The sequence below is a fragment of the Lolium perenne genome, chromosome 6 (assembly GCF_019359855.2).
Source record: "Lolium perenne isolate Kyuss_39 chromosome 6, Kyuss_2.0, whole genome shotgun sequence".
NCBI lineage: Eukaryota > Viridiplantae > Streptophyta > Magnoliopsida > Poales > Poaceae > Lolium > Lolium perenne.
In genome coordinates, this window is record NC_067249.2 from 229,721,581 (window position 1) to 229,748,968 (window position 27,388).

The 27,388-nt window shown below is 42.3% G+C and overlaps 1 protein-coding gene across 1 annotated transcript; it reads left to right on the forward strand.

Moving 5' to 3' along the window:
- Positions 1–5,797: 5,797 nt before the first annotated feature.
- On the forward strand, positions 5,798–6,722 carry LOC127309290 (acidic endochitinase-like). Its single transcript, XM_051340194.2, has one exon. The coding sequence runs from the start codon at positions 5,798–5,800 to the stop codon at positions 6,689–6,691; it is 894 nt and encodes a 297-aa protein (XP_051196154.1). The 3' UTR covers positions 6,692–6,722.
- Positions 6,723–27,388: the final 20,666 nt, after the last annotated feature.

A 27,388-nucleotide genomic window follows, 5' to 3' on the forward strand; every position in this document is an offset into this window, starting at 1 on the left:
GAGCAGCCCTCTTCCTCTTGGAAGGGCGCGGAGCGTCGTGAGTTTCCGCCTCCGATGCGGCCTCTGGATCCGTGTTGCCCGTAGTAGGGACCCGGACGATGGTTCCGAGTTGACCTTCCTCGAGGGCTTTGAGCTAAGACACAGAGCCAAACACTTAGACAAAAAATTTGAATGCAAAAGAAACAATGGACTAAGTCAAGACGACATACCGCGGTTCCGGAGCCGTTCATGTTGATGTCTTTGTTACACACGTGAACATGAAGTTCACGTGGAATCTTGATGAGGAGCCGGATCCTCTTGTCGATGGCATCGGCGGAAAGATTATCCTTTGTGGCGCGCATTGAGTCGTCGCGCCCCGTGTAGTGGAACATCAGGCGGTCCCTGTGTTGGAGCGGCTGGATCTGCTTGGTGAACCAGGACAAGGTTAGGTCCTTCCCTGTCAGCCCCTCCTCCGTAAGCTTGCAGATCCGCCTAACGGCGCAAGTGAGCTGGGGCGATTCGGAGAGATGGGGGCACTGCGTCCATGCCGGAGTCTCGCTGGCGGGGCAGTTCTTGAATGGCGGCAATTTCCTTTCGCTCGCCGGGTCGGAGACGTCCTTCAGATAGAAGAAACCCCCTGACCAGTACCGCGCGGATTCCTGGCGGTCGGTATGAGGGTAGACGCGGCCAGGGCGGATCATAAAGGTAATGGATCCGCATGTCGCCAGCTCGGAGCTCTGGCGGATCTTCTCCTTCTTGACGGAAAAGTAATACTGGAAAAGGGAGAGCTTGGAAGGTACCCGGAGATGGCCCTCGCACAGGGTGACGTGATTGCTGATCGCAAGCACGCTATTCGGAGAGATGTTGTGGGGCTGGAGCCCATATACCTTCAGGATTTCCGAGAAGAAGTCCGAAGGCGGAAACGAGAAGCCTCGCTCCACTAGCGCTTTCGTCAGCACAATCTCGTTGTCTTGGGGGGCTGGAGCCAGAGAGTTCGGAACCGTCTGCCAGCTTCCGGGTTGCAAAAAGCCTTCCGCCTCCAGGTTCTTCAGTTCCAACTCTGTGGTGGTGCAGGGCCACCATTTTCCCTTGGGCTCTGCATCTCGCTGCCGGGCTTTGGATTTCTTAGCGGCGATTTCCTCCGCTTTCTGTTCTGCTTGCTCCGCCCCGGAGGTTTTCTCCGGGTTATTGGAAGCACCCTCGGCGTCCTTACTGGATTCCTTAGAGGGATCCAGTTGGACTGGGACGAAGGGGGCAGGGCGGGTGTTGCCAGGATCGGGTCGGAGCTCGGAGGCGGAGTTGCAGAAGACATCTGAAGACAAAGTCATGGCGGAGAACAAGATTTAGCCGGATCCACGTCTTCGTCCTAAAGATCATCCCTACCAGCTACGGCGAAAGGTCGAAGCTCGGAGAACTTACCGTAATGGATTTCGCGGTGGTCGGAGTCGCCGGCGACGAGGTTTTCGTGCGGTGGCTCGCCGGAGTTAAGAACACGATGAACACCACGGTGGTGAAATCGCTCCGGCGAAGCTCCGGCGAGTTTTCCGGCGGGTTCCGGCACGGCGGAGGAGGAGCTCGCGGGCGGCGCTTCGCAGAGAGGTGAGAAAGGGGGGTGAATGGGAATTAGGGTAGACGGTGGATATTTATAGGCCAGAGGGAGGAGATTCGTGCTCCGCATCCTGTGGTCGGAACGCAAGCGTCGCACCGTTGGATGCGTGATACGTGTCCCAACCCTAAACAGTAAAAATGGCTAAGCATAAGTTACCGCGCAAATCGCGCGAAAATGGCGCCAGAATTGGCGGAACCGTTTGAGTCTTTAAAGATTCCGGGTAATCGTGTGAAGATAAGCAGCTCTCATTCGCAAGCAGGGGAGTAACCCGGAAACGTGTCTTGAACCATCGATGGATGAAGTCCCGCAGGATGGGAATATTTTCCGACTAAAGGTTGGGAAAGAAGAAAATAAGAAGATTGGAGTTCTTCAAGTTTCTCCGCGTTACCAACATTGCCGGAGACCATGATGGGCTAGCAAGGCGGAAGCAGCAGGCGAAACTCAAAGAACTCTGGGGGCTACTGTTGTGGGTATACTTCATGGGTGTACCATCGACGGTGCCTAGATCCGGCAAGCCCGGGTGGCCCACAGATGGTGATGTGGCATGTGGCCCATCGGGCGGCCCAGTTGCTGTTGATCCTGACGGATGAAGTCCGGCCCAGGAGCAGGGAGCCGGATCCGACCGACTTTGAGGAGGAACCCGGATCCATGAAGGCCCATTAAGGAACCCGGATCCGGTACAACGAAGACGGGAAGGCGGATCCTTAACGTGCACGGCAAGACATTGTACCGTAGTTAGGCAACCTGTATCCGGCTAGGACTCTCCATGTAAACCCTATATCCGTGCGCCTTTATAAGCCGGATCCCGGGAGCCCTAGAGACACAACCACTACTCACTGTAACATCGCAAAAGCGCCCAGATAATTCCAGACAAGCAGCAGTAGGCCCTGTCATCGTGCAGGTGTTCCGAAGCTAGGTAAATCGCGTACCACCGTCCCGTGTGCACTCCGCCCTATGTCCCCTACTTCTTCTCCCCCTCGTGAGGATCCCTCCTCCGAGGTATCGTCGATTAGGCAACGACATTATCCGCAAAATCCTTCACAAACTATTCCTCGGTAGCCGCACTCAGCTCGATCACTAAATGAGCTGGGCATCCACAACGAATAAGAGCCTTTGGAGTTTTTTTTGGTTCAAGTCTTTTGAAATTCGCCAATGTACGGTATTCTTATTTAAAGCACGTGTAAAGCCGCCTGAACCGAGTGTGTGTGCCTGGCAAATGTTTCACCTCCTCCTTCCTAATACTGAACCCTTTGACCTTTTCATACTCGTTATAGAACTCATATCCTTCGTCCTCACTTCTAAAGGTCTTGCTAACCACGAGGTGATACTCTTCACACTCCTCGCCATCGCCTTGACCATCCACGTCTGATAACCACAATCGTAAAAATAAGATTCATGCTATTGGTGAAGTAAAATGGATATGTTGTTTCAACTGATAGGTCAAGCAACCCCATACATTCAGCAGCCATGACAATTAATAATATACTATACTGAGAAAATAGAATTCTATTAATTTATAAGATAATGTATCTTAGCTAAGGGAAATCAACTATCTCTTTCGTCATTCTCTCTTCTTAAATTAATAAAAATATATCCAAGATCTCAACTCTGACGTCACACCATTGTACATGCCCTAAGGTTAGTATTGTTCTAACCCATCTCCTCTGGCATGCCTCTTCTCGACTAGATCTTGTTCTCTTTGTTGTTCATATTGTAGGAATTTTATTTTTTCATATGCTACGAACCCATCACTATGGTGCTGGAGAGATAAGGGCCTCACGCCCTCTCCTTTATTGTATTTTACAACTAACAAGTTCCATGTAGAAAATGCCCCATTCAACGTTTCACCCTTCTTACCAAGATATTCAGGGATTCTAAATTATCATACATTACAAATGATGAGTTTTTATATCAAGTAGCTAGAAAGCACACACTAGCGCATGAAAGGTATAGTTGGTTAAGAAAGAACAAACAATATTATATGGCCGAAAGAGGGGTTACATTAACAAATATGAGGATAATCCACCGTCAACAACTCAAGTAGTCGAGAACTCTCTATTTGGTTAAGCCTTGCACCCAAAATTTGTGCTAAGATATTCCTTAAGTCTAGTGTATTTAATATTTAACTATACCACGAGTATGATTTAATATAAATATATGAAAGCCATTATTATTCATTCACTAGCAGGCATTATTTTCTTCGAGATGTGTCTTTTTTCCTTTGCTCGGACTGAAGCTGAATATGGATACTGAAATACTTTCCATTATATAAACTAAACTTAAAAGGCTAAAACAATATTTAGGAAAAATATAGTTTATTATCATAATAAAAATAAGTTATTCAGGAGCACTGGAACTATGGAGTAAATCGTGACACCTTAATTAATGTTAAGGGCACAAAATGAATCATGTAGTCATCAATATTTTTCTTAGTGAAGAAAATATATTGAATGATATATCAACACAAAATAGAAATTCATTTTTGTGATATAAATTAGAAAGAGTACAACAGTTTAATATAAATACTTTTTTCAGTGTTCACCCTTTACCTAGTTGGCATCACATCAACTACCATAGATTGGCCCAAAATTGAGATTTTAGGGCCTACTTCCTTTGTGGGGTGCACAATTTTTTGTAACCAGTCTAAAAAGTTCTGTCTATGAGGGAATAGGTTGGCCCAAAATTGAGATTTTAGTGCTTGGTTCTCTATTAGAATAAATTTGGATCCATGTTTATGGGCTGAGTTTGCAAAGAAGGTTTTTCGATTTGGTTACGAGAGTATTTTCGACAACAATGCCCATAGGCACAACATGTCAGCGTGAAACTTTGTATTAGATAAGCTTGCTAAAAATAGTGCTATTGTTAAATAATTCCATTATCTTGAGTTTGATCCTTATAAAAAAAATAGAAGAAGCATATTTTAGTCTTTTAAATCAGGAGCATGAGTAAACTTCCACAATTCATACTCTAATGGTGAACACAATTCTTGAAAATTCGATCTTCTTAAACGAAAAATCTAAATATCTTTGTTTTAAGGATGAAAAACATAGATATATTGACGATAGGTGAACCTGATAGGGGTAAGCTTGTACCTAATGGGTACCAATCAACTAACTCATCCAATTGACATGCTTCTAGTGTAACTAGTTGGAATCCTATAGGGCTCATCGTTCTGAGATTGTAAGTCCATGAAACTAGTCTTCTCAGAAGTCTGCTTGAATGATGCTCTCGCGGAAGAAATGTTCCCCCTTCGAGGATTCAATTTTTCCACATGGTTTGCATTATTAACTCGAGAGAACTCGATGTTTTAGTCTTTCATCAAATATGAAAACAATTCCTGTAAAATAAGAGAGAGCTGAAAATAACTGCTCATAGTTTGGCAAGCGACGAGTACGGTTCATTCAAACATTTGAACCTTTTGCAACTAGCATGAGAAGTTGAGATGCAACCTAGCGTCTACTGAACACCCCTAATAGACACACACACACACACACACACGACGATCGACCATGTTTTTCTTTTTTTAGCCCCGCCTCTATTATCAGTTATCACTCCTCGCCAAGCTTGCTTCTCGATAAAAGGATTGGCTGGAAATATTAGCGTGTACTCCCTCCATTACTAGATATAAGGTGTATAGTTTTTTAAGAAAAGACTCCAAAACATAAGGTATATTGCGTGGAACAACCTGTATGGACATTTTTTTAGAGATTGGCTTGTGTTTCCTTATCTTTTAAAAAATCCTCCATTTTATCCTGTCAATTGTCCAAGATCAATATCCCGCCAAAACCTTGTGCAGTTTTATCTTCATGTGCGTTTATTAATTTTAATGCCAAAAATTATACACCTTATATCTAGAAACGGAGGAAGTATTTTACTGGCATACACAATGTATACGCACGGAACAGGTAGCAATATCATCTCTTTAGGATGAACAAGTCATACGTGCGGCTATTTGCATTAAGATACCAGAAATTAAGAATTACCAACTTAACGTATCAGGCACAAGGAGAGGTCTGCCTGGGCAAAACTCCGTGGAGAACGGTGGAACAGCGACGTTGATTCACATTACCTCCAAGACACGCATTCCTTAAATCCCTTCAATTCTAGTAAGGCCAGGCTGTGGTAGTACTACTCTATAAGCAGACCGTGCATGCAGTTAGCAACATCTCATCCCAGTGCATATAACCAAGAGCTTTCTAGCTAGCAACAATGGCCGTTCCTCGGAGCTCCTTGATCATCGCCGGCATCCTGGCGATCTTCCTGTTCTCCTCAGCAAATGGCGGCAGCATCGCTATCTACTGGGGTCAGAACGGCAACGAGGGCACCCTCGCCGAGACCTGCGCGACCGGCAACTACGCCTTCGTCAACATCGCCTTCCTCTGCAGCTTTGGCTCCGGCCAGTCTCCCCAGCTCAACCTCGCCGGCCACTGCGACCCCTACTCCAACGCGTGCACCAACCTTACCGCCGACATCCACTCCTGCCAGTCCAAGGGCGTCAAGGTCATGCTCTCCATCGGCGGAGGCGCCGGGGGGTACACGCTCAACTCCAAACAGGACGCCGCCGACCTCGCCCAGTACATCTGGAACAGCTACCTCGGCGGGTCAGGGAAGAGGCCCCTCGGCGACGCTGTTCTCGACGGCGTCGACTTCGACATCGAGAGTGGTAACCCGGACTACTACGGCGCCCTCGCGGCGCACCTGAAGTCTTACAGCGGCCAAGGGGGAAAGAAGGTGTACCTGTCAGCGGCGCCGCAGTGCCCATTCCCGGATGCGTCCGTCGGCAAGGCCCTGGAGACCGGCCTGTTCGACTACGTCTGGGTTCAGTTCTACAACAACCCGCCTTGCCAGTACACGCCGGGGAGCACCGCCAACCTGCTCAACTCCTGGAAGCAGTGGACATCGGCGATCAATGCTACATACATCTTCCTCGGCTTGCCGGCCGCACCAGATGCGGCGGGGAGCGGGTTCATACCGACGGGGAGCCTCGAGTCGCAGGTGCTCCCGGCTTTGAAGGGGTCCACAAAGTACGGCGGAGTGATGCTCTGGTCCAAGTTCTACGATGACCAGGATGGTTACAGCTCGGCCATCAAAAACCACGTCTGATTCTGCCCACCGCGTGAGTATATATGAATGAGTTGTGATTTGTACATACATTTTGGTCTAGCTACAGTTTGACACATGCTACCGAGTATAATTTATCTGTACATATGTAAGTTCTATCGAATAAAACAGAAGGCCCTTTGAAATAACTCAACTTCTAGTGTGCTCTGCAGAGCCATTTCATTTCTTCTTGACATAGTTCGGATCCTTTAACACCGGATCACAAGATTGAATGAAAACATGTAGATCTCTCACATGGTTGACCAGTAAAATAATAGCCAAATTTAATAGTAGGTTATAAGTTATTGGCATGTTATCTGTAGTTAGCTCCATAACCAACATGTACGAGTGTACTCCACTCGTCCGCTGCCTCCAAACCTAGCATCGCCTCCACCTTCGCCGTCTCCATTGATCGGTCCCCCCTCCCCCCTCCTCCTCCGGCTGGCCTTGCCAGCGTCAGAATTGGTGTAGAACCCAATCTATGTGTGAACTTTTTAATATAAGTAGTATTTTCTAGAAATTTGGTAGTCATCTTCTGGTAACTTAATGATTCTGGTATTTTTTCGGTTAAATCAATAAACCTTGACTTGATGCAGGGACATACAATCTTTCTACGGAAATATTTGTGGAAGTTAAATTTTTTATTAAGAAATCAAAATATTGATGTGGTTCCTCAACAGCAATGTGTTACTTACCAAGGATAACATGATTAAAAGAAATTGAAAAGGATGTCAAAAGTGTTGTTTCTGTAACGAATCAGAAACTGTACATCACCTTTTTATCGATTGTCCATTCGCTAAGATTATCTGGCGTATGATTTATCTAACATATAACTTGCCTCCTCCGGCTAATATTACCAATATGTTTGGAAATTGGCTTAATGGGATTAATAAACATGATAAAGCGCGAATACGGATTGGAATCTCTGATGTATTGGTCTATCTGGATAACTACAAATGACATTATTTTTAGCAGACAAACGGGAACTAATTTTTTGCAGGTGATCCGACGAGCAACATACTGGAGTCAGCAATGCGCACTTCTTCTATCGGAAGATCAGCGGGAGAATATGGTTACTGTGTGCAACCGTCTGCTAACGGTTACTCAGGACTTCTATTTCCAGGCTACTGGGTGGCGGCACACTAGTAGATTACAAGATGCTTAAGATGATACTATTTTTCCTTTTTAGATGGTTGATACATGTCTCAACCTTATCTGATCCGTGATGTAAAACTACTGTACTACTGAATTTTGCAATAATTATAAAGTTGCAATAATTATAAAGGTCGTATGCATCATTTCGATGCAGAGGAAACGATGCAGAGGCTGGGCTTTGTGGAGTCTAAAATTGTACCAAAATGCGAGTATTTTGGTGGCGGGTTATGCAAGGCATTGTGCTGGACTTCACAACCCTCACCCGAGGGCATGCCAAATATAATAGCACATGCCCGGTATGTAAAACTGTTTCAGAAACTCTTCTTCATGTACTGGCAGAATGTTCCCATGCAAACCTATTTTGGACAGCAGCAAGAGACATTCTGAACATCAAGTTACTTCGCTTGCACCCATACATGGGATGCGGATATTCTGGCCGAGGATTGGTGGTCACAAGATGATTGAGCAAAGGTGATCACGGTGATGTGGTCCATGTGGTCTTCTAGAAATAGATGGGCACACAGAGATCAGGGTTATGACTTATGACTTGAAGGAGCCAATTGAGTTAGCATACAATACTCTGATTGGAAGGAAATTGAGTGGCCTAGCTCATAATATCATCAGACTGAATGGCCTTAAGTAAGCAACTTTCAGTAACTGGAAGTGGTGGTGTCGCCAGAGGAAGTGTTGGAGCCTTCAAGGGGCGCATGGTGCAAAGTCTATCCTCGCATCGATGACCCTCTTATCTCTGAAGCTCTGGCGATGTCTCATGATGTTCTTTTTGACCAAGATTGAAACTTCAGTCGGATATCCATTGAAACCGACTGTTTCGAACTGGTGCACTTATGGAATACTATATGAAGACAAATCGCCCTGTGATTTCTCCTCTGTAAGAAGAAGTTAGTGATCTTATTTTAGATTTTCAGACTTATGAATTCGCGTTTCCTCATCGCTCCTCCAATGACTCCTCCAATAATTTGTCAGAATGGTTGGATGTGAGTCCAGTATTCCTTCAAAACAACTTAAATGCTGATTGTAATGGGTGTTTGATGAGTTAATAAAGCCTGAGTTCTCTCCAAAAAAATCTGGTGAAAATGAAGTTACAATGCGAATCAGTAAAAACTATGTTATATTTATTTTCATAAATTTTATATGTTGGAGAGGTGATATTCTATAAACCTGCAGATTTGAAGTTCAAAATTAAATTCATTTTAAATGTGTCCATAAAGCAAAGTCAATAATGAATCGTGATACATGTACTTATTCCTCCACATAGAGCCAAAAGAAATCTTTATCGAAAAAAAGAGCCAAAAGAAATTTCTTCCCTAAACATAGAGCCAAGAGGTTGTGTCGCCCCTGGTGATTCTTTCCTTTCTTGAAGAAAACAGTACCGAGAAGGCGAGAACATCATCAAAGATATAGCATTTGCAAAAATTAAAATTACCATCTACATCATAGTGTGGTAATGAACACAAAATTTACGTCTTTCCGCTAAATGGGTTCTATTAAAATCACAACTCATTAGTTATTTGTTATCCATGCTGACTAGGTATCTTAAGTATCTCAATACAGTTTTTCAATCCTTTGATAAACACAAGTCAGTATTTTCTCAAGATAAATGGAAGACTCTCGTTCATTAGACCAACCGACCATATACCAAAATGAAAGAGTACGTCACCTTTTCTCTTTAGCACACATAGGGGGAAAGAGTGATGATAGCAACCCCCTTTGCCTCGCTAGTCGGGGAGTCTCAAGGACCAACAAGGAGCATGGTGGCGGTCAACCATTAATTTTCGATACATGTAACTAGTTGTTTGAGAGGTGCATATAATTACTTTAGAACTTGAACCTGCTAATTTTTTAAAATATGTACAATTATTGTGCGGTTCTATTTAGGTATTTTATGCACAATTCTTTTCTTCTCTCTTAGATGAATATGCATTTGAATTTCAAGTTTCACATACTTATGGAACAACACCTTTCTAACATGCCATGTTGTTTTGTGAAATTCGGAGAATATCCTAGTATGTTTCCATGGAGTATTAATTATTACTTGGAACATCACTTCTCTCTCTATCTCTCTCTCTCTCTCTCTCTCTCTCTCTCTCTCTCTCTCTCTCTGCTCTCTCAACCACTCATGCACACCTATTTGTGTTTGACACCAGCTGGTCCAGAAAATCGAGGAAGAATTCATTGGGGAGTTTTCACCCTAATCCGGTATGGAGGGAGTACAATAGGACCAAAAGAATAATGACAAGTCACTGATAGGAGAAGTGTTGCACTCATCCGCGCATGCACTAGATAGTTGCTTAGTAAAAAAAATTAATAGCAAGAGTTGTGGAGTGTGAACGTAGTTGTGTTTATAGTAAATAATATAAAAACATGAATTCTTGTTGTTATATGAATATACATATTAAAATGGTCCTACCAATATTAAATATGTAGGCACAAGAACTGGGTTTGCATGGATGGTCATAAACATATAACACAACACATGTTTAATGTTACTGTTGGCTGTACCTATGAAGAATCATTTACCTATTACCCCCACATTTCAATGCAATTATATACATGATAATTAAGGTGACTATTTTTCATGCTCATGGGAGCAACACGTACACATTATTTTTAATAAACATAAGTAAATTCTCAAATCACTGTCCTCCAAAATAATATCCTTCTCTCTCTACCACCTCTCTCTCTCACACACACACATGAAGTTGTTGGTTTGGAGATACGATAGGTGTATTGTGTTTAACTTACGATGTGTGCACCCATATAATATCATAAATAAATGACAAGACCATATTAAATTAAACAATTCTTACCAATCATATTAGATCACCAATTCCATAAGGACAAGGTGATCTGCTCAAACATGAATACAAAGATAAAATATAATAAATCACTAGAAGAAGGTAGGCGATGATGATTGAAGTGGAGGACACCGAGTCTTTTCTCCTCTAATTTTTGTGGCTATGGTGCTGGAGAGACAAGGGCCTCACACACTCTCCTTTATTGGATTTTACATTAACGAGTTTCATGTAGCCCATGCCCCATTCAACTTTTCACCCTTCTTAACAAGATATTCGTGCATTCTAAATTATCATACATTACAAATGATGATTTTTTAGACCAAGTATCCAGAAAGCACACAGTAGGGCGCATGAAAGGTATATTTGGTTAAGAAAGAACAAAAAAAATTATATTGACCGAAAGAGGGCGACATGAAGAGATATGAGGACAATCCATCATCAATAACTCACACACTCTAGAAATCTCTATTTGATTAAGCCTTGCACCCAAAAATTTGCATCAAGATATTCTTTACGTTAGTGTATTTAATATTTAACTATACCATCAGTATGATTTAATGAAAATATATGAAAGCCATTATTATTCATTCACTAGCACATATTGTTTTCTTCGAGAGGTGTTTTTGTTCCTTTGCTCGGACTGAGGCTGAATATGGATACTGAAATACTTCCCCAATGTATAAATTAAACTTAAAAGGCTAAATTTCTTTTTAGAACAAACTGTAATTTATTATCATAAGAAAAAAGAGTTTTTCATGAACACGTTGGAACTATGGAATAAATCGTGACACCTTAATTAATGTTAATGACGCACCTATTGAATCATGTAGTCATGGATATTTTTCTTAGTGAAGACAATGTATTGAATGATATATCAATAAAAAATAGAAATACATTTCGTGATGGTATGAATTAGAAAGAGTACAATAGTTTAATATAAATAAAATTTTGATATTTCACCCTTTCCCTATCTAGCATCACATAAACTCTCATAAATATACAATACTTTGCAGGGCCTACATGCTCTTTGGGGCGCAATTTGTTTTTGTAACGTGTCTAAACAAGTAATTTATCCAGCCTTTGAGGGAACTAGCAAAGATAGGCGCGGCGGCACGCCGCGCCAGTATAGTGGCTGTCTGACGGAAAATTAGGTGAAAAGACATAGATACACTACTTAAATTATAATATGTATAATAAAACTGGATTAACACAATTGGTGTGCTAGTAAATACCCGTGGGCTAGTAAATACGGTGGTCCATTTAGAATTATGTGGGCCTCAATTTATTTAAATTTAGTTACCTGGAAAGAATTAAGAAGTGTCATTGTTTCTGGATGTAAAGGTTCACTAACATCACAGGGACTGATCATCATGCCTATTAATAGTGAGCTGAAATCATCAATTGTTTCATGGCGCTGCCCACTATTCCCTCTGTTTTGTTCACAAGACCAATTCCAAAGGAGATAGTCTTCAGTTTACTATCATCTGGCAACATGCAAATTTGTTGTAGCATTTCACGTACCAAACAACAGTGTGGCAGCTTCGGGCGAACCACTTCCACCAAAAGAGCACACGAATGCGGAGATAGTCTTCAGCTGTTATCTGGCAAAGCACAGATTTCCTGTAGCATCTCACTTTCTGAACAACAGTGTGGCAGCTTTGGGCAAACCTCTTCCACCAAAGGAGCACACGATCGCAGAGAGTCTTCAGTTTACTGTTATCAGGCAACACACATATTTTCTGTAGCATCTCACTTTCCGAACAGTGGTGTAGCAGTTATTGGCAAACCTCTTGCAATTTCAGCCTGTAGCATATCAATATATCATACCCTTAGCCGTCAGGCATCCATCAAAATGAAGGTACATGTTTCATTTTCCAAAGTTTTAAGATTAAAGATATGAAACTCGACAATGTATATACATTTTGTTTAGTTGCCATTGTGTTTCATGAAGCTAATCTATTACCCTGGATTATGAAACTATCTAGCAACATTTTGTCCGATGCAACAGTGTTAATCCATCTATTACCCTGGATTAGGAAACTAACTCTTTTGCAGCTCTTACTTCCACTTCGCCCATTTGTCATTCTAGATTATCCTTTCTTCTTGCATAAATTCAGCGCTTTAAAAGTGAGCATGCATATTAGTCACTGAAAACAGAGGTCTACTTTTAGGTTTAAGGAAATCATGGGAAATTAAGCTTAGATATGAAAAACATAATAGTACTACCTTTTACCAATTGGCATATTAGGATAGACACTGATTAACTGCGGGGGAAATAAGTTATTACCAACAAAGGTAAATAATAATTAAAGTTCATCCTTTAACATTAATAGTATTGTAATTAGCGAGGAGAGGGAATGCAAATTTACAACCTTAGGTGATATACAATCTAAATACGGCAGCATACCGTTTGAAAATAATAATAATAATAGCAGCTAATACTTTCAACCGATGTTATGCCAAAAAAAAACCTAACACGGCAGACCAAGCACGATCGATCTCTCATAAATACACTAGCCAATTGAGTCAAATCATGGAAAAGAACAATTTATGAAATAAGATTACCTAGACTCTTCTAAATACATATGAACCCCTAGGGTAATGATCGAAATGGGGATGAACTTTTTTCCAACACCAAACTTCTTGCATTACCAATGAAAGGAATATTCATGATATATAAGATCCAACCATAAAAATCAGATTTTTAGTATAGCATATATAGTGTAATATAATCCATCGCACTACCAAGACCATCAAATATCCGGACGCATAATATCATTGTCTAGACACGCACGATTCTTGTTTTGGCTGCTTGTTAACTTCTAGACCAAGGGGGGACTAATTTAGGAACAATTATATAGTAAAACCATTTTTTTCCAGCACAATTGGGAGATTCTTTTAGATAAAGTGAAAGCATATGTATTACTCATATTTTCATAGAGGTGACATGTGTGTAGTTGGCTGGATGGTTATCTCGTATTTAAATTTAGTTGGAAAAATAAAAGCAGAACGGAAAATTAACATACAGGCTGCATAGCTCTAGAAATCCATCACGGTCCTTGTCGGAACTCAGAAGAACATGTTTCAGGATACTGACCTGGCATGGGCGTCCTGGTCATTGCTGGGGCGATAAAACTTTTTAACGGCAAGACTTGCATTTTTAACACTCTATAATCTGCCTTTTAGAGAGAGTAATCAGTGTAAAACAGTTGGCTACACACTAAAGTTCGAAGATCTGATAATGTAACATGCAATGAGATTCGATTTCTTGTAGAATATGCGGAGATAAATAAATGGAAACATGAAGGCAGGTGAAAGAAAGGAAAGGAATGATGTATAGAACACATATGAGAAGAAATCACCCGATTGATTCAGGTGTCCTCAGAGTTAGCTTGTTGAAAAAGTAAGATCATGACACTTTATATAATAACATGGACATCCCTGGATTAGCAGATATGGCAAGACCATAATCTGCCAATGGGGAGGAAGTTCCACATTTAGCATAAGATTCGACCTAAAACAACGAATTCACCTTTAATATATTTTTCATGATTATGTTGGTACAAAATTGAGGCCTTGGATCAAAATCATCATGCATACACGATAAAACTTTCACAAACTCTTGTACCTTGTTTGAATCAACCTGCACATCAACACATGCTGGACCAAATGCATTTTGTTCAGGAAAACAACAATTGGTAGCAGTAAAAAAGTAGCAGTAGGAAATTCATGAACAACTCGATACTCTTTGGAGAAGAACTGAAACCACGGTTGTAAATCTCTTTAAAAGAAACAAATTCAGTTAACAGTATGGCAAAAAACACAGCACGAGAAGCAAAATCAAGGAAGAACATTTTCAGCGGCACATTAACACTCAATGTGTCGACACCAAACTCGAGTGAAGTTGCTATATTCTTCGTATAAGATGATGTCCATGTCATTAATGGATCAGCGGTGGAGAAACTGAACTAATCCAATAGACACCTTAATACGGTTCAGTTAGGTGTGTGGTCGCTCAGATTGTTTAGCTTGAGATAGTTGCTCTGTCTTGGAAGCTAAAATCACTGCCAATAACTGGGTATTTGCTAGACCCTTCTACTCGGGTGAAAACGCACACCACACCCAGTGCCTCATATTTTAGCAATATAACCACTATATATAAGTGTACCTCATGGTGTTTACGGCAAAGCCAAGCAACCACACTGCCACTTTGACATCAGCGTTGTCATTGCATCATTAAACTGCAACTGAATTAAAAAAAAAGCAAGTCGTATGTTACCTTATCTTAAGAGGGAGGTGTAAAAAGCACACAATCAGCTAGGTACTGTTACTTATCTACATGAATTTTCTGTATGAGATGAATCACCGAACAACACTTCCAGTGAACATGGATATTAAATATGAAAGAAAGATAAGCAACTTCGCATGCTGGCAAGGGATTAACTTGTCAATGCCTACGGATTGTAGACTAGGGTTTAGTTGGAAGAAGAGGGCAAGTAGATCTCGAAGGTTTCAGCCGAAAAGTACTCGACGATATGAAAACTAGGGTTTGTGAGACAATGATTCGATGCTATCTTTGTCCCTCGACTCCCCCTTATATAGGAGGTGGAGCCGAGGGATTCGTATTGTACAAGTTACAGAGTCCGGGAGGGTTTCCAACTCATCCCGCAAGATTACAAATATTATCTCCTAATACAACTCTAACTTTCCTCAATAACAACTTGGGCTTGCGATTCTTCTTATTCTTCGAGTCGTGGGCCTTCAGTAAACCCCGGGTACTATCTTCGGCAGGCCCATTGGGGATGCCTATGTCAGTAGCCCCCAAGATTTTTCTTGAATCGTAGAGTCAGGGAAAATCTCCACTGTTTATATTTACTCGCCAACTTTAAACTTCTCTATATTTCTTCATATGAATTTCTATATTGTACAGGGATAATGGTAGTTGGGGCTAGTTCATCTGCCGGATCAGGTACTAGTTAACTGCTCTAGTGGCAATCCGCAAAAACCTACTTCAAGATCACGTCCCTAGACATGATCTCGGGATACTGGCGTAAACTTCGACATGTGCCGCTTAAGGTCTTACCATTCTGTCGAGTCCCAGTCATATTTATCGGGTACCTAATGCGTCCGTTAGGATTTTTCTTCGTATTTGTTGATACGGATAAAAGTAGCAAACCGACGTCAGAGACGGCGCCACGCCACACAGAACGGATCTGGGGTCTTACCTTCGCAAAGTTTTGCGGCATTCAGAAATTGTTCGCAACTTTGACATTCTGAGAATATATTGTCGAGTGCTTATTCGGCTGTTGGAATGACACATTTTATTGAGTCAACGGATAACTTATATTGCTCTCCCGATGGGAGTATATGTAGAGTTACTTATAACTCGAAATATACTCTCTTGTTCTTCTATCTTTTTTTTTTTTTATAATTTCATCGGGTACGCGAACAGCGTTCCCGATGGGAGTAGCCCCCGAGGCTACAGCCAAGGACTTGTGCTTGGGTGTAGGCTCCACGCCTCATGTCGCTATATTTTCTTTCTCTCTCGAATTTTTCAAATCTCTCGGGTGCGCGAACAGCGCTCCCGATGGGAGTAGCCCCCGAGGCTATGAGCAAATATTTGTATTTGATCATAGGCTCACGCCATTTCTATTTTGTCTTTTCTCGAGTTTTTCATTTTTCCAAAGTAGCCCCCGAGCATTTGATCAAAAACTTGTATTTGATCAAAGGCTCTCCGATATCTTTTGCTGTCGCCTTTTTTATGAAACTGTTGAGTCGAAATTTTCTCTTGCTAATATGACATCATTGCTGACAATAGCCACGACCGCTGTTCCTGGAAATCGCGAGAAGTTCTCTCTCGCTGCCTTGCGGGCCCAAATTACGCATCGTATTGACACGTCGTGCAAGTGGGGGACACACGTCCTCCGCTTTTCCTGGCGCACGCACTGTAACTCTTCCAGGGTAAAATTACTTTTTTACCCTTGCTCCACGTGTACACCATCTGGATCACATTTTTTCCATCTAACGGTGCGCCGTTTCACCGCACCTCTTATTTAAGGTCTTCATCTTCTTCCTTCCGCACTTTCGCCTGCGCCGCTCCTCTGCTCTTCTCTGCAAAAATCTCCTCTTGCGCCCCATAGCTCCTTGAACTCAACTACTCCCACGCTGTACTCCTTCGCCATTGTTGATGCCACCGCGCAGATTGATCAGGCACAGCACTCCTGAATCAAAGATGGCTTCCGCAGATCTAGGGAGCGCTGAGTGGGAGAGATCCAAAATCTCTGCCCACGACATCAACCTGCTGAAGAAACTGGGGATCAGCAAGAAACCAAAGGCGTTGTGCTTCCCCAGCGAAGAGAGCTACCCAACCCCTCCAATGGAGTATTGGGTTAGTTTCGTCGATCATCTCATCCACGGCCTCTCTGCCCCCATTCACAATTTTCTCCGTGGGTTGCTTTTTGTTTACGGATTGCAACTTCATCACCTCACACCCAACTCTATCCTCCATATTTCCATCTTCATCACTCTTTGCGAATCCTTCCTCGGCGTCCAGCCTAACTGGGCGTTATGGAAACGCATCTTTTTGTGTCGCCGTAATGGCTCTGCCAATGTCGCCTATAACATAGGCGGTGTTTGTATCTGCGTGCGCCCTGATGTCGAGTACTTCGATGTCAAATTCCCTGACTCAGTTCAAGGGTGGCGCAAAAAATGGCTGTACATCCACGAGGAGAATCATGGGTGTGTTGAAGATAACATTCCTCCTTTTGATGGTGCCGAGAAAATCTATCGCCGCCGCTCCTGGGACGCAGAGGCTACCGATGAAGAAAAAACGGCGACGGAGGCACTGATGACTCGCTTCCACGAGCTTCAAAGTACCCACGGTAAAGAACTGTCGGGTATCCAAATCACGGCATATTTCCCTAGAATCAGAGTGCAGCCTCTGCAGGCTCGCAAAAATCCCCTCTGGAAGTATGCTGGCGACAATGATGTGGATCGGCTGTCGGTAGATTTGTCGGTCAAGGATTTAGAAAAAATTGTCCGGAAAATCTCCTCCCTCAGCAAGAAAGATGCTGTCGCCTCTTCTTGTCGCGTAAAACCATATAGCGCCACCAATGCGCTCCCCAAGGTAACTTTTGTCGACGTGCTTATTTTTGTTTGACATCCTTTGCATAACTCTTTTATTGACATCCCCCTTTGCTTTTTATAGAACCATCCCACTCTCGTCTCTCTTCCACCCCTTCCTGAAGGTGGAGAAGTCGAAGAACGAGCCGTTGTCATTGATGACAACCAGGGTGCTCCTTGCCCTGAGAGTGAACCCGCAGGTTCTCGAAAATCTGTGGGATCCTCTGAAAAGGAAGCTGACTCCAAGGCGACCACATCGGCACACTCTCCTCCTCCTGTTGTTTCTCCAAGGAACAAGGGGAAAAGGACTGATGTTGAAGATTCCGGCACCTCCAAAGCCGAAGAAGCTTCTCCTTCAAATCGGAAGGCAGCTTTCGATCCATACCTTGACGCCCTCGTCAGTTCGTAAGTTCCCCTTGTTGCTTACTGTTTTGCCTCTTGAAGACTTTTATCTATCTTGCTTCTTATACTGTCGCCATTTAACCGCAGTGGTGACGAGGAAGAAACGCCAGCTATTGATGTGACTGCTCGAACGAGTACGTCGCATACTTTAGTCGTTTCTGAAGTGCAAGTTGAAGGAGAAGAATCTTCGCCTCCTCAACAAAACACCGACGCGCCTACTCCTCCTGCAAGCCCCCTCGTCCCTTCACCAAAAAGGGCGAGGGTTGAATTACTCACAGAGCCTACCTTACAATTGGGTAGCTCTTCGACTCCTCTTTTGGATGATGTAAGTCCTTGAATATGTTCTGATGCTATCGATGTTTTCAATGTTTGCTTCTTTTCATTTTGCGCTATCGCACTTTTCCCCATAGTGACGCTTTCTTTCTCTATCTTTCTTTAACAGCCTTTGATCAAGGAATTCATCCGCTTCGGTGCCCAATTCGTCGGGTACCGCGAGTATGCTAGCAAAACTGAAGGTAATGTCTTTCTGCTTCTCTTTACCCTTGCCTTCTCACTCCTTTCTTGTCGTGATTTTGACTATTTTGGCAGAAAAACTGGCGGAGGCCAACAAACGTGCCGACACACTTGCTCAAAAATTAGAGCAAAGTGAGGAGGCTCGTAAGAAGGCTGAATCAGATGCTAGTAAGGCTAGGGCAGATGCTGACAAGGCCAAGGTAGACGCTGCTGGTGTCGAAGAACTTCAGAAGAGGCTTCACGACGCCGAGACTTCGTTGAGCGAGCATATAGCCGCACAATCTGCTCGTGAAGACGCGATTACTAAACGCCTGAAGTCGCAAAGCCGTCGCTTTTTCAGTGAGTACCCGAACCATTTTGTATTCTTTGGACTTGCTTTTCTTTACTCGTTCGTTGATCAATAAATTTCTGCCTCGACAGGTAAAACATCTCAAGAATATGAACTTGAAGATCCCGACAATGATCCTCTTCTTGACGCACTTGCTTTTCTGGAGTTTCACGGCGATGAAGCACGCGAAGGTCTTGCTGTGGCTAGGGAAGGGTTGTCGCGGTTGTACCCTTACTTCTTCCCGAAGAAAAAGGAACCCGCGACCTTCCTTGCTCTCGCTAAGTGCTTCAATCCCCCAGAGGATCTTGGACTTAAGCTTCGCCAAGAAAATATGAAGATCGCCGTGGAAAGCACTATTGCTCTGGTTGCTGATAGTCAGCAAAATATCGACTGGACCAAAGTTGGCGGCACGCAGGAGATGGAGACCACGAAGTGGCAATCGCTGATCAGGGCTTCAAAGCCCAACTCCAAGAAGATCCTTGCCTATCTTGGATGCAAGCCTACTCCTGCTCCTAGCTCGTCGAAGCCGGAGGTCTAGTAGAATGCCCTATCTTTTTCAGTTTTTAATTTTACTGTTTCTTTTGATGTTGTCGTCACAGTAGCTTTGGCGACAACTGTCGTAGTAATTCTTTTGAAGACTCCTTCTGTAATATCTGTGTAAATTTCCCGAAGATCAATGGAATTCTATTTTGCGTGATCATTGATACTAAAATTTTCTTTTCCAGTTGATATTTGATAACTACTCCGCAAATCCTCATCCTGCCGATACTTTTCCTGCTTCCTCCTTCTCGAAGAAGACACTTGTCGATGATGACCTTATCGAAGGTTCTTCAACTAAACACTCCTCGCAAGATTTGCAAGAACTTCGCCAACAACTTCAGTCCATGAAAAAGCAAACTCTTGCGATGATGGAGCAATCCCGCAGAGCATCCGAAAGAGAGAAAATTGCCCTTCAACAAGCTAAAGAAGCCATAACTGCCAAGGAAGCTGCTATTTCGGAAGCTGAAAAAGCAACTACTCGAGAAAATAGTATGCTCGAGCTAATGACTGAAGCTAGTGTGGATATGTTAGGTATGCTTTTTCAACCCAGAGCTTCTTCTGTCTTTTGCTGTACCCACTTGTTTTTTTTGAATTTCTTGTTCTTTCGCTTAATAGGTTCTGTTCTCGACACTGCTGCTGAAGATGAAAGGGTTAATGTAAGAACGAACCTCCTCGTTAACCTTTCTCTTAACCACGGATGTCTGTTCTGGGCCACTCCCGAGCGGACCCAACAGATTGTCAGGTTCCAAGACCGCGCCTATCAGGTTCGCGAATTCCTTAACTTCTACACGAGAACCTTGACCCTTGTTTACAAGACTATGTTCCCTCGAGATGAGGCTCCCGATACTCTTCTTGGATTGATGGAAAAGTTTCGAGATGCCCCTCGTATTCATAACTTTGTACGAGCTCAGTTGACTGCTGGAGCAAGATTCGCCATGATCATGATACATATTTGCCATCCAAAATTAGATCTGACGAAGATTGTCTCTGACTGCCTAGCCAAAAAATCGCGATGAAAGAATAACGTCGACGAAATCAATGACATGGTGACTCCTGTGGCCGAAGCGATGATGGATGAACTTCTTCGGATGGATTCTGAATTCTTCGTCAAGGGGAGCTATGCTGAGCACAAGACAACTGCTGCAAATAACAAAGGTTTATCCATAGATAGTATATTAGGCCTTGACTGAGTTGTACTATATTGCGAAAAGTTATGTCTATTTTTTTGTCGAATTCTTTGTATTGATGAAGTTGTCTGTATTGTAAAGTGTAATCTATATTGCGAAGCCCCCGAGCCTTTGGCTGGAGCTTATACTATTTTGTCTTCTCGAAGAATTTACTATTTTGCGAGAATATATGTATTTTGCTGTCGTGGGTTATGAGCCCCCGAGCCCGTCGAAGAAAAAAGATGTATATCATCACTATCTTTTATTATATTGCAGCACCGCGAGCCTGCCTCATTAAAAACCTTTCCAGCCCCACTCGGTGCCCTGAAAAGGAAAAGAGTGCGTCTGAAAACTCGCGGGCGTTTCAGTACATTGTATTTTACAAAGGAGGACTATATTTCGGCTCTAAGCGTAGAACCGCCTGAGCTGCGCCACGTTCCAGGGGTTTTTCTCGGGAACCCCTGTCTTCTTGTCCTTGATCCTGTACGCTCTCCTTCGATTACTTCTGTGACAACGTAAGGGCCCAGCCATGGCGACTCGAGCTTTTCGGTACTTTGTTGATTGAGCCGTAGGACCAAATCTCCGACCTGGAAAGATCTTGGCCGCAATCGTCGACTGTGATAGTTTTTTAGGTCTTGCTGGTACTTGGTAACCCGTGAAAGTACTTCATCTCGAGCTTCGTCGAGTGCATCTACATCGTCCTCCAAATCTCTTCTTGAGGTTTCTTCATCATACTCTCTGACTCTTGGGGAGTCATGCTCTATTTCGATCGGTAGTACTGCCTCAGCTCCATGGACTAAGAAGAACGGAGTTTCTTGTGTCACCGTGTTTGGTGTTGTTCGAATACTCCACAAGACACTTGGCAATTTTTCTGGCCAGGTATGTCGAGCCTTTTCAAGCGGTCCTAGCAGGCGCTTTTTAATACCGTTGCAGATGATACCATTGGCTTTCTCGACTTGACCGTTGGTTTGCGGGTGTCCAACTGACGCGAAGTGCAATTTGATGCCTACTTTTGCGCAGTATGCCTTGAACTCCTTGGACGTAAAGTTACTACCATTGTCTATGATGATGCTGTGAGGTACTCCAAATCGAAAAACGATGCCCTTCACGAATTTTATTGCTGATGCTGCATCTGGTGAATTTATCGGCTTTGCTTCTATCCACTTGGTGAATTTATCGACAACAACCAACATGTACTCGTATCCTCCTGGCGAAGCCTTGTGTAATTTTCCCACCATATCAAGACCCCATTGGGCAAAGGGCCAAGACAATGGTATTGGCATCAGCTCTGTGATACGTCTCTGACGTATCGATAATTTCTTATGTTCCATGCCACATTATTGATGATATCTACATGTTTTATGCATACTTTATGTCATATTTATGCATTTTCCGGCACTAACCTATTAACGAGATGCCGAAGAGCCAGTTGCTGTTTTCTGCTGTTCTTGGTTTCAGAAATCCTAGTAAGGAAATATTCTCGGAATTGGACGAAATCAACGCCCAGGGGCCTATTTTCACACGAAGCTTCCAGAAGACCGAAGATGATACGAAGTGGGGCCACGAGCTGGCGACACACTAGGGCGGCGCGGCCCAAGCCCTGGCCGCGCCGGCCTAGCGTGTGGGGCCCTCGTGTGGCCCCCTGACCTATCTCCTCCGCCTACTTATAGCCTTCGTCGCAAAACCCCCACTACCGAGAGCCACGATACGGAAAACCTTCCAGAGACGCCGCCGCCAATCCCATCTCGGGGGATTCAGGAGATCGCCTTTGGCACCCTGCCGGAGAGGGGAATCATCTCCCGGAGGACTCTTTACCGCCATGGTCGCCTCCGGAGTGATGAGTGAGTAGTTCACCCCTGGACTATGGGTCCATAGCAGTAGCTAGATGGTCGTCTTCTCCTAATTGTGCTTCATTGTCGGGTCTTGTGAGCTGCCTAACATGGTCAAGATCATCTATCTGTAATGCTATATGTTGTGTTTTTTGCGATCCGATGGATAGAGAATACTATGCTATGTTGATTATCAATCTATTACCTATGTGTTGTTTATGATCTTGCATGCTCTCCGTTATTAGTAGATGCTCTGGCCAAGTTTTACTTATAACTCCAAGAGGGAGTATTTATGCTCGATAGTGGGTTCATGCCTCCATTAAATCTGGGACAATGACAGAAAGTTCTAAGGTTGTGGATGTGCTGTTCCCACTAGGGATAAAACATCGATGCTATGTCCGAGGATGTAGTTATTGATTACATTACGCACCATACTTAATGCAATTGTCTGTTGTTTGCAACTTAATACTGGAAGGGGTTCGGATGATAACCTGAAGGTGGACTTTTTAGGCATAGATGCATGCTGGATAGCGGTCTATGTACTTTGTCGTAATGCCCAATTAAATCTCACAATACTCATCATATCATGTATGTGCATGGTCATGCCCTCTCTATTTGTCAATTGCCCAACTGTAATTTGTTCACCCAACATGCTTATTCTTATGGGAGAGACACCACTAGTGAACTGTGGACCCCGGTCCATTCTTTACATCGAATACAATCTACTGCAATACTTGTTCTACTGTTTTCTGCAAACAATCATCATCCACACTACACATCTAATCCTTTGTTACAGCAAGCCGGTGAGATTGACAACCTCACTGTTTCGTTGGGGCAAAGTACTTTGGTTGTGGTGTGCAGGTTCCACGTTGGCGCCGGAATCCCTGGTGTTGCGCCGCACTACATCTCGCCGCCATCAACCTTTAACGTGCTTCTTGGCTCCTATTGGTTCGATAAACCTTGGTTTCTTACTGAGGAAAAACTTGCCGCTGTACGCATCACACCTTCCTCTTGGGGTTCCCAACGGACGCGTGCTGTACGCGTATCAAGCAGATTTTCTGGCGCCGTTGCCCGGGAGATCAAGACACGTTGCAAGGGGAGTCTCCACCTCCAATCTCTTTACTTTGTTTTTGTCTTGCTTTATTTTATTTACTACTTTGTTTGCTGCACTAAATTAAAATACAAAAAAATTAGTTGCTAGTTTTACTTTATTTGCTATCTTGTTTGCTATATCAAAAACACAAAAAAATTAGTTACTTGCATTTACTTTATCTAGTTTGCTTTATTTACTGTTGCTAAAATGGATACTCATGAAAATACTAAGTTGTGTGACTTCACAACCACAAATAATAATGATTTCTTATGCACACCTATTGCTCCACCTGCTACTACAGCAGAATTCTTTGGAATTAAACCTGCTTTACTGAATCTTGTTATGCGAGAGCAATTTTCTGGTGTTAGTTTTGATGATGCTGCTGCCCATCTCAATAATTTTGTTGAATTGTGTGAAATACAAAAGTATAAGGATGTAGATGGTGATATTATAAAATTAAAATTGTTTCCTTTCTCATTAAGAGGAAGAGCTAAAGATTGGTTGCTATCTCTGCCTAAGAATAGTATTGATTCATGGACTAAATGCAAGGATGCTTTTATTGGTAGATATTATCCCCCTGCTAAAATTATATCTTTGAGGAGTAGCATAATGAATTTTAAACAATTGGATAATGAGCATGTTGCACAAGCTTGGGAAAGAATGAAATCTTTGGTTAAAAATTGCCCAACCCATGGACTGACTACTTGGATGATCATCCAAACCTTTTATGCAGGACTGAATTTTTCTTCGCGTAACCTATTGGATTCAGCTGCTGGAGGTACCTTTATGTCCATCACTTTTGGCGACGCAACAAAGCTTCTTGATAATATGATGATTAATTACTCTGAATGGCACACGGAAAGAGCTCCACAAGGTAAGAAGGTAAATTCTGTCGAAGAAACCTCTTCCTTGAGTGATAAGATTGATGCTATTATGTCTATGCTTGTGAATGGTAGGACTAATGTTGATCCTAATAATATTCCGTTAGCTTCATTGGTTTCTCAAGAAGAACATGTTGATGTAAACTTCATTAAAAATAATAATTTCAACAACAATGCTTACCGGAACAATTCTAGTAACAACTATAGGCCATATCCTTATAATAATGGTAACGGTTATGGTAATTCTTATGGGAATTCTTACAACAATAATAGGAACACACCCCCTGGACTTGAAGCTATGCTTAAAGAATTTATTAGTACACAAACTGCTTTTAACAAATCTGTTGAAGAAAAGCTTGGGAAAATTGATATACTTGCTTCTAAAGTCGATAGTCTTGCTGCTGATGTTGATCTTTTGAAATCGAAAGTTATGCCTAATGAAAATCATAATAATAAAATTGTTACTACAGCAAATGCCATCCAAGTTAGAATTAATGAGAATATAAGATTGATGGCTGAATTGTGTGCTAGGTGGGAGAAAGAAGAAAATGAAAAAGAAGATAATATAGCTAAAGTTTGGACTATTACCACCACTAGTAATGCTAATGCTCCACATGTTGCTGCACCTCCTACTAATAATGGTAAAAGAATTGGTGTTAGCAATGTTTCCACTTCTAATGCAAAGCGTGAAAAACTACCCGAAACTGCTAAAACTGCTGAAACTGCCTGTGATAAAACTGCTGAAATTTTTTCCAACATTGGGGATAATGATCCCATTGCTCTAGATTATAATGGTTTGGATTTTGATGATTGCTATATCTCTGAAGTTATAAAGTTCTTACAAAACCTTGCTAAGAGTCCTCATGCTAGTGCTATAAATTTGGCTTTCATGAAACATATTACAAATGCTCTCATAAAAGCTAGAGAAGAGAAACTAGAACGCGAAGCTTCTATTTCTAGAAAGCTAGAGGATGGTTGGGAGCCCATCATTAGGATAAAGGTCAATGACTTTGATTGTAATGCTTTATGTGATCTTGGTGCAAGTATTTCAGTTATGGCTAAGAAAATCTATAATATGCTTGACTTGCCACCATTGAAAAATTGTTATTTGGATCTTGCTGATAACTCTACAAAGAGACCTTTGGGGAGAGTTGATAATGTTCGCATTACCGTTAACAATAACCTTGTCCCCGTTGCTTTTGTTGTCTTGGATATTGAATGCAATGCATCTTGTCCCATTATATTGGGAAGACCTTTTCTTCGAACTGTTGGTGCTATCATTGATATGAAGGAAGGTAATATTAAATATCAATTTCCTCTCAAGAAAGGTATGGAACACTTCCCTAGAAATAGAATGAAGTTACCTTTTGATTCTATTATTAGAACAAATTATGATGTTGATGCTTCGTCTCTTGATAATACTTGATACACACTTTCTGCGCCTAGCTGAAAGGCGTTAAAGAAAAGCGCTTATGGGAGACAACCCATGTTTTTACTACTGCACCTTTATTTTATATTTGAGTCTTGGAAGTTGTTACTACTGTAGCAACCTCTCCTTATCTTAGTTTTGTGCATTGTTGTGCCAAGTAAAGTCATTGATAGTAAGGTTCATACTAGATTTGGATTACTGCGCAGAAACAGATTTCTTTGCTGTCACGAATCTGGGCCTAATTCCCTGTAGTTAACTCAGTAAATTATGCCAATTTACGTGAGTAATCCTAAGATATGTACGCAACTTTCATTCGATTTGAGCATTTTCATTTGAGCAAGTCTGGTGCCTCATTAAAATTCGTCTTTACGAACTGTTCTGTTTTGACAGATTCTGCCTTTTATTTCGCATTGCCTGTTTTGCTATGCTTGATGGATTTTTCGATACCATTGACTTTTAGTAGCTTTGTGCAATGTCCAGAAGTGTTAAGAATGATTATGTCACCTCTGAACATGTAAATTTTAATTGTGCACTAACCCTCTAATGAGTTGTTTTGAGTTTGGTGTGGAGGAAGTTTTCAAGGATCAAGAGAGGAGGATGATACAATATGATCAAGGAGAGTGAAAGCTCTAAGCTTGGGGATGCCCCGGTGGTTCACCCCTGCATATATCAAGAAGACTCAAGCGTCTAAGCTTGGGGATGCCCAAGGCATCCCCTTCTTCATCGACAACATTATCAGGTTCCTCTAGTGAAACTATATTTTTATTCCATCACATCTTATGCACTTTGCTTGGAGTGTCGGTTTGTTTTTGTTTTTGTTTTGTTTGAATAAAATGGATCCTAGCATTCACTGTGTGGGAGAGAGACACGCTCCGCTGTTGCATATGGACAAATATGTCCTTAGGCTTTACTCATAATATTCATGGCGAAAGTTTCTTCTTCGTTAAATTGTTATATGGTTGGAATCGGGAAATGATACATGTAGTAATTGCTAAAATGTCTTGGATAATGTGATACTTGGAAATTGTTGTGCTCATGTTTAAGCTCTTGCATCATATACTTTGCACCTATTAATGAAGAAATACATAGAGCTTGCTAAAATTTTGTTTGCATAATTGGTCTCTCTAAGGTCTAGATAATTTCTAGTAAAGAGTTTGAACAACAAGGAAGACGGTGTAGAGTCTTATAATGTTTACAATATGTCTTTTATGTGAGTTTTGATGCACCAGTTCATCCTTGTGTTTGTTTCAAATAAACCTTGCTAGCCTAAACCTTGTATCGAGAGGGAATACTTCTCATGCATCCAAAATCCTTGAGCCAACCACTATGCCATTTGTGTCCACCATACCTACCTACTACATGGTATTTCTCCGCCATTCCAAAGTAAATTGCTTGAGTGCTACCTTTAAACAATTCAAAATTTATT

Bases quoted from the DNA above. Each gene is read 5' to 3' on its own strand.
- LOC127309290 (XM_051340194.2), top strand. From the start codon at position 5,798: ATGGCCGTTCCTCGGAGCTCCTTGATCATCGCCGGCATCCTGGCGATC.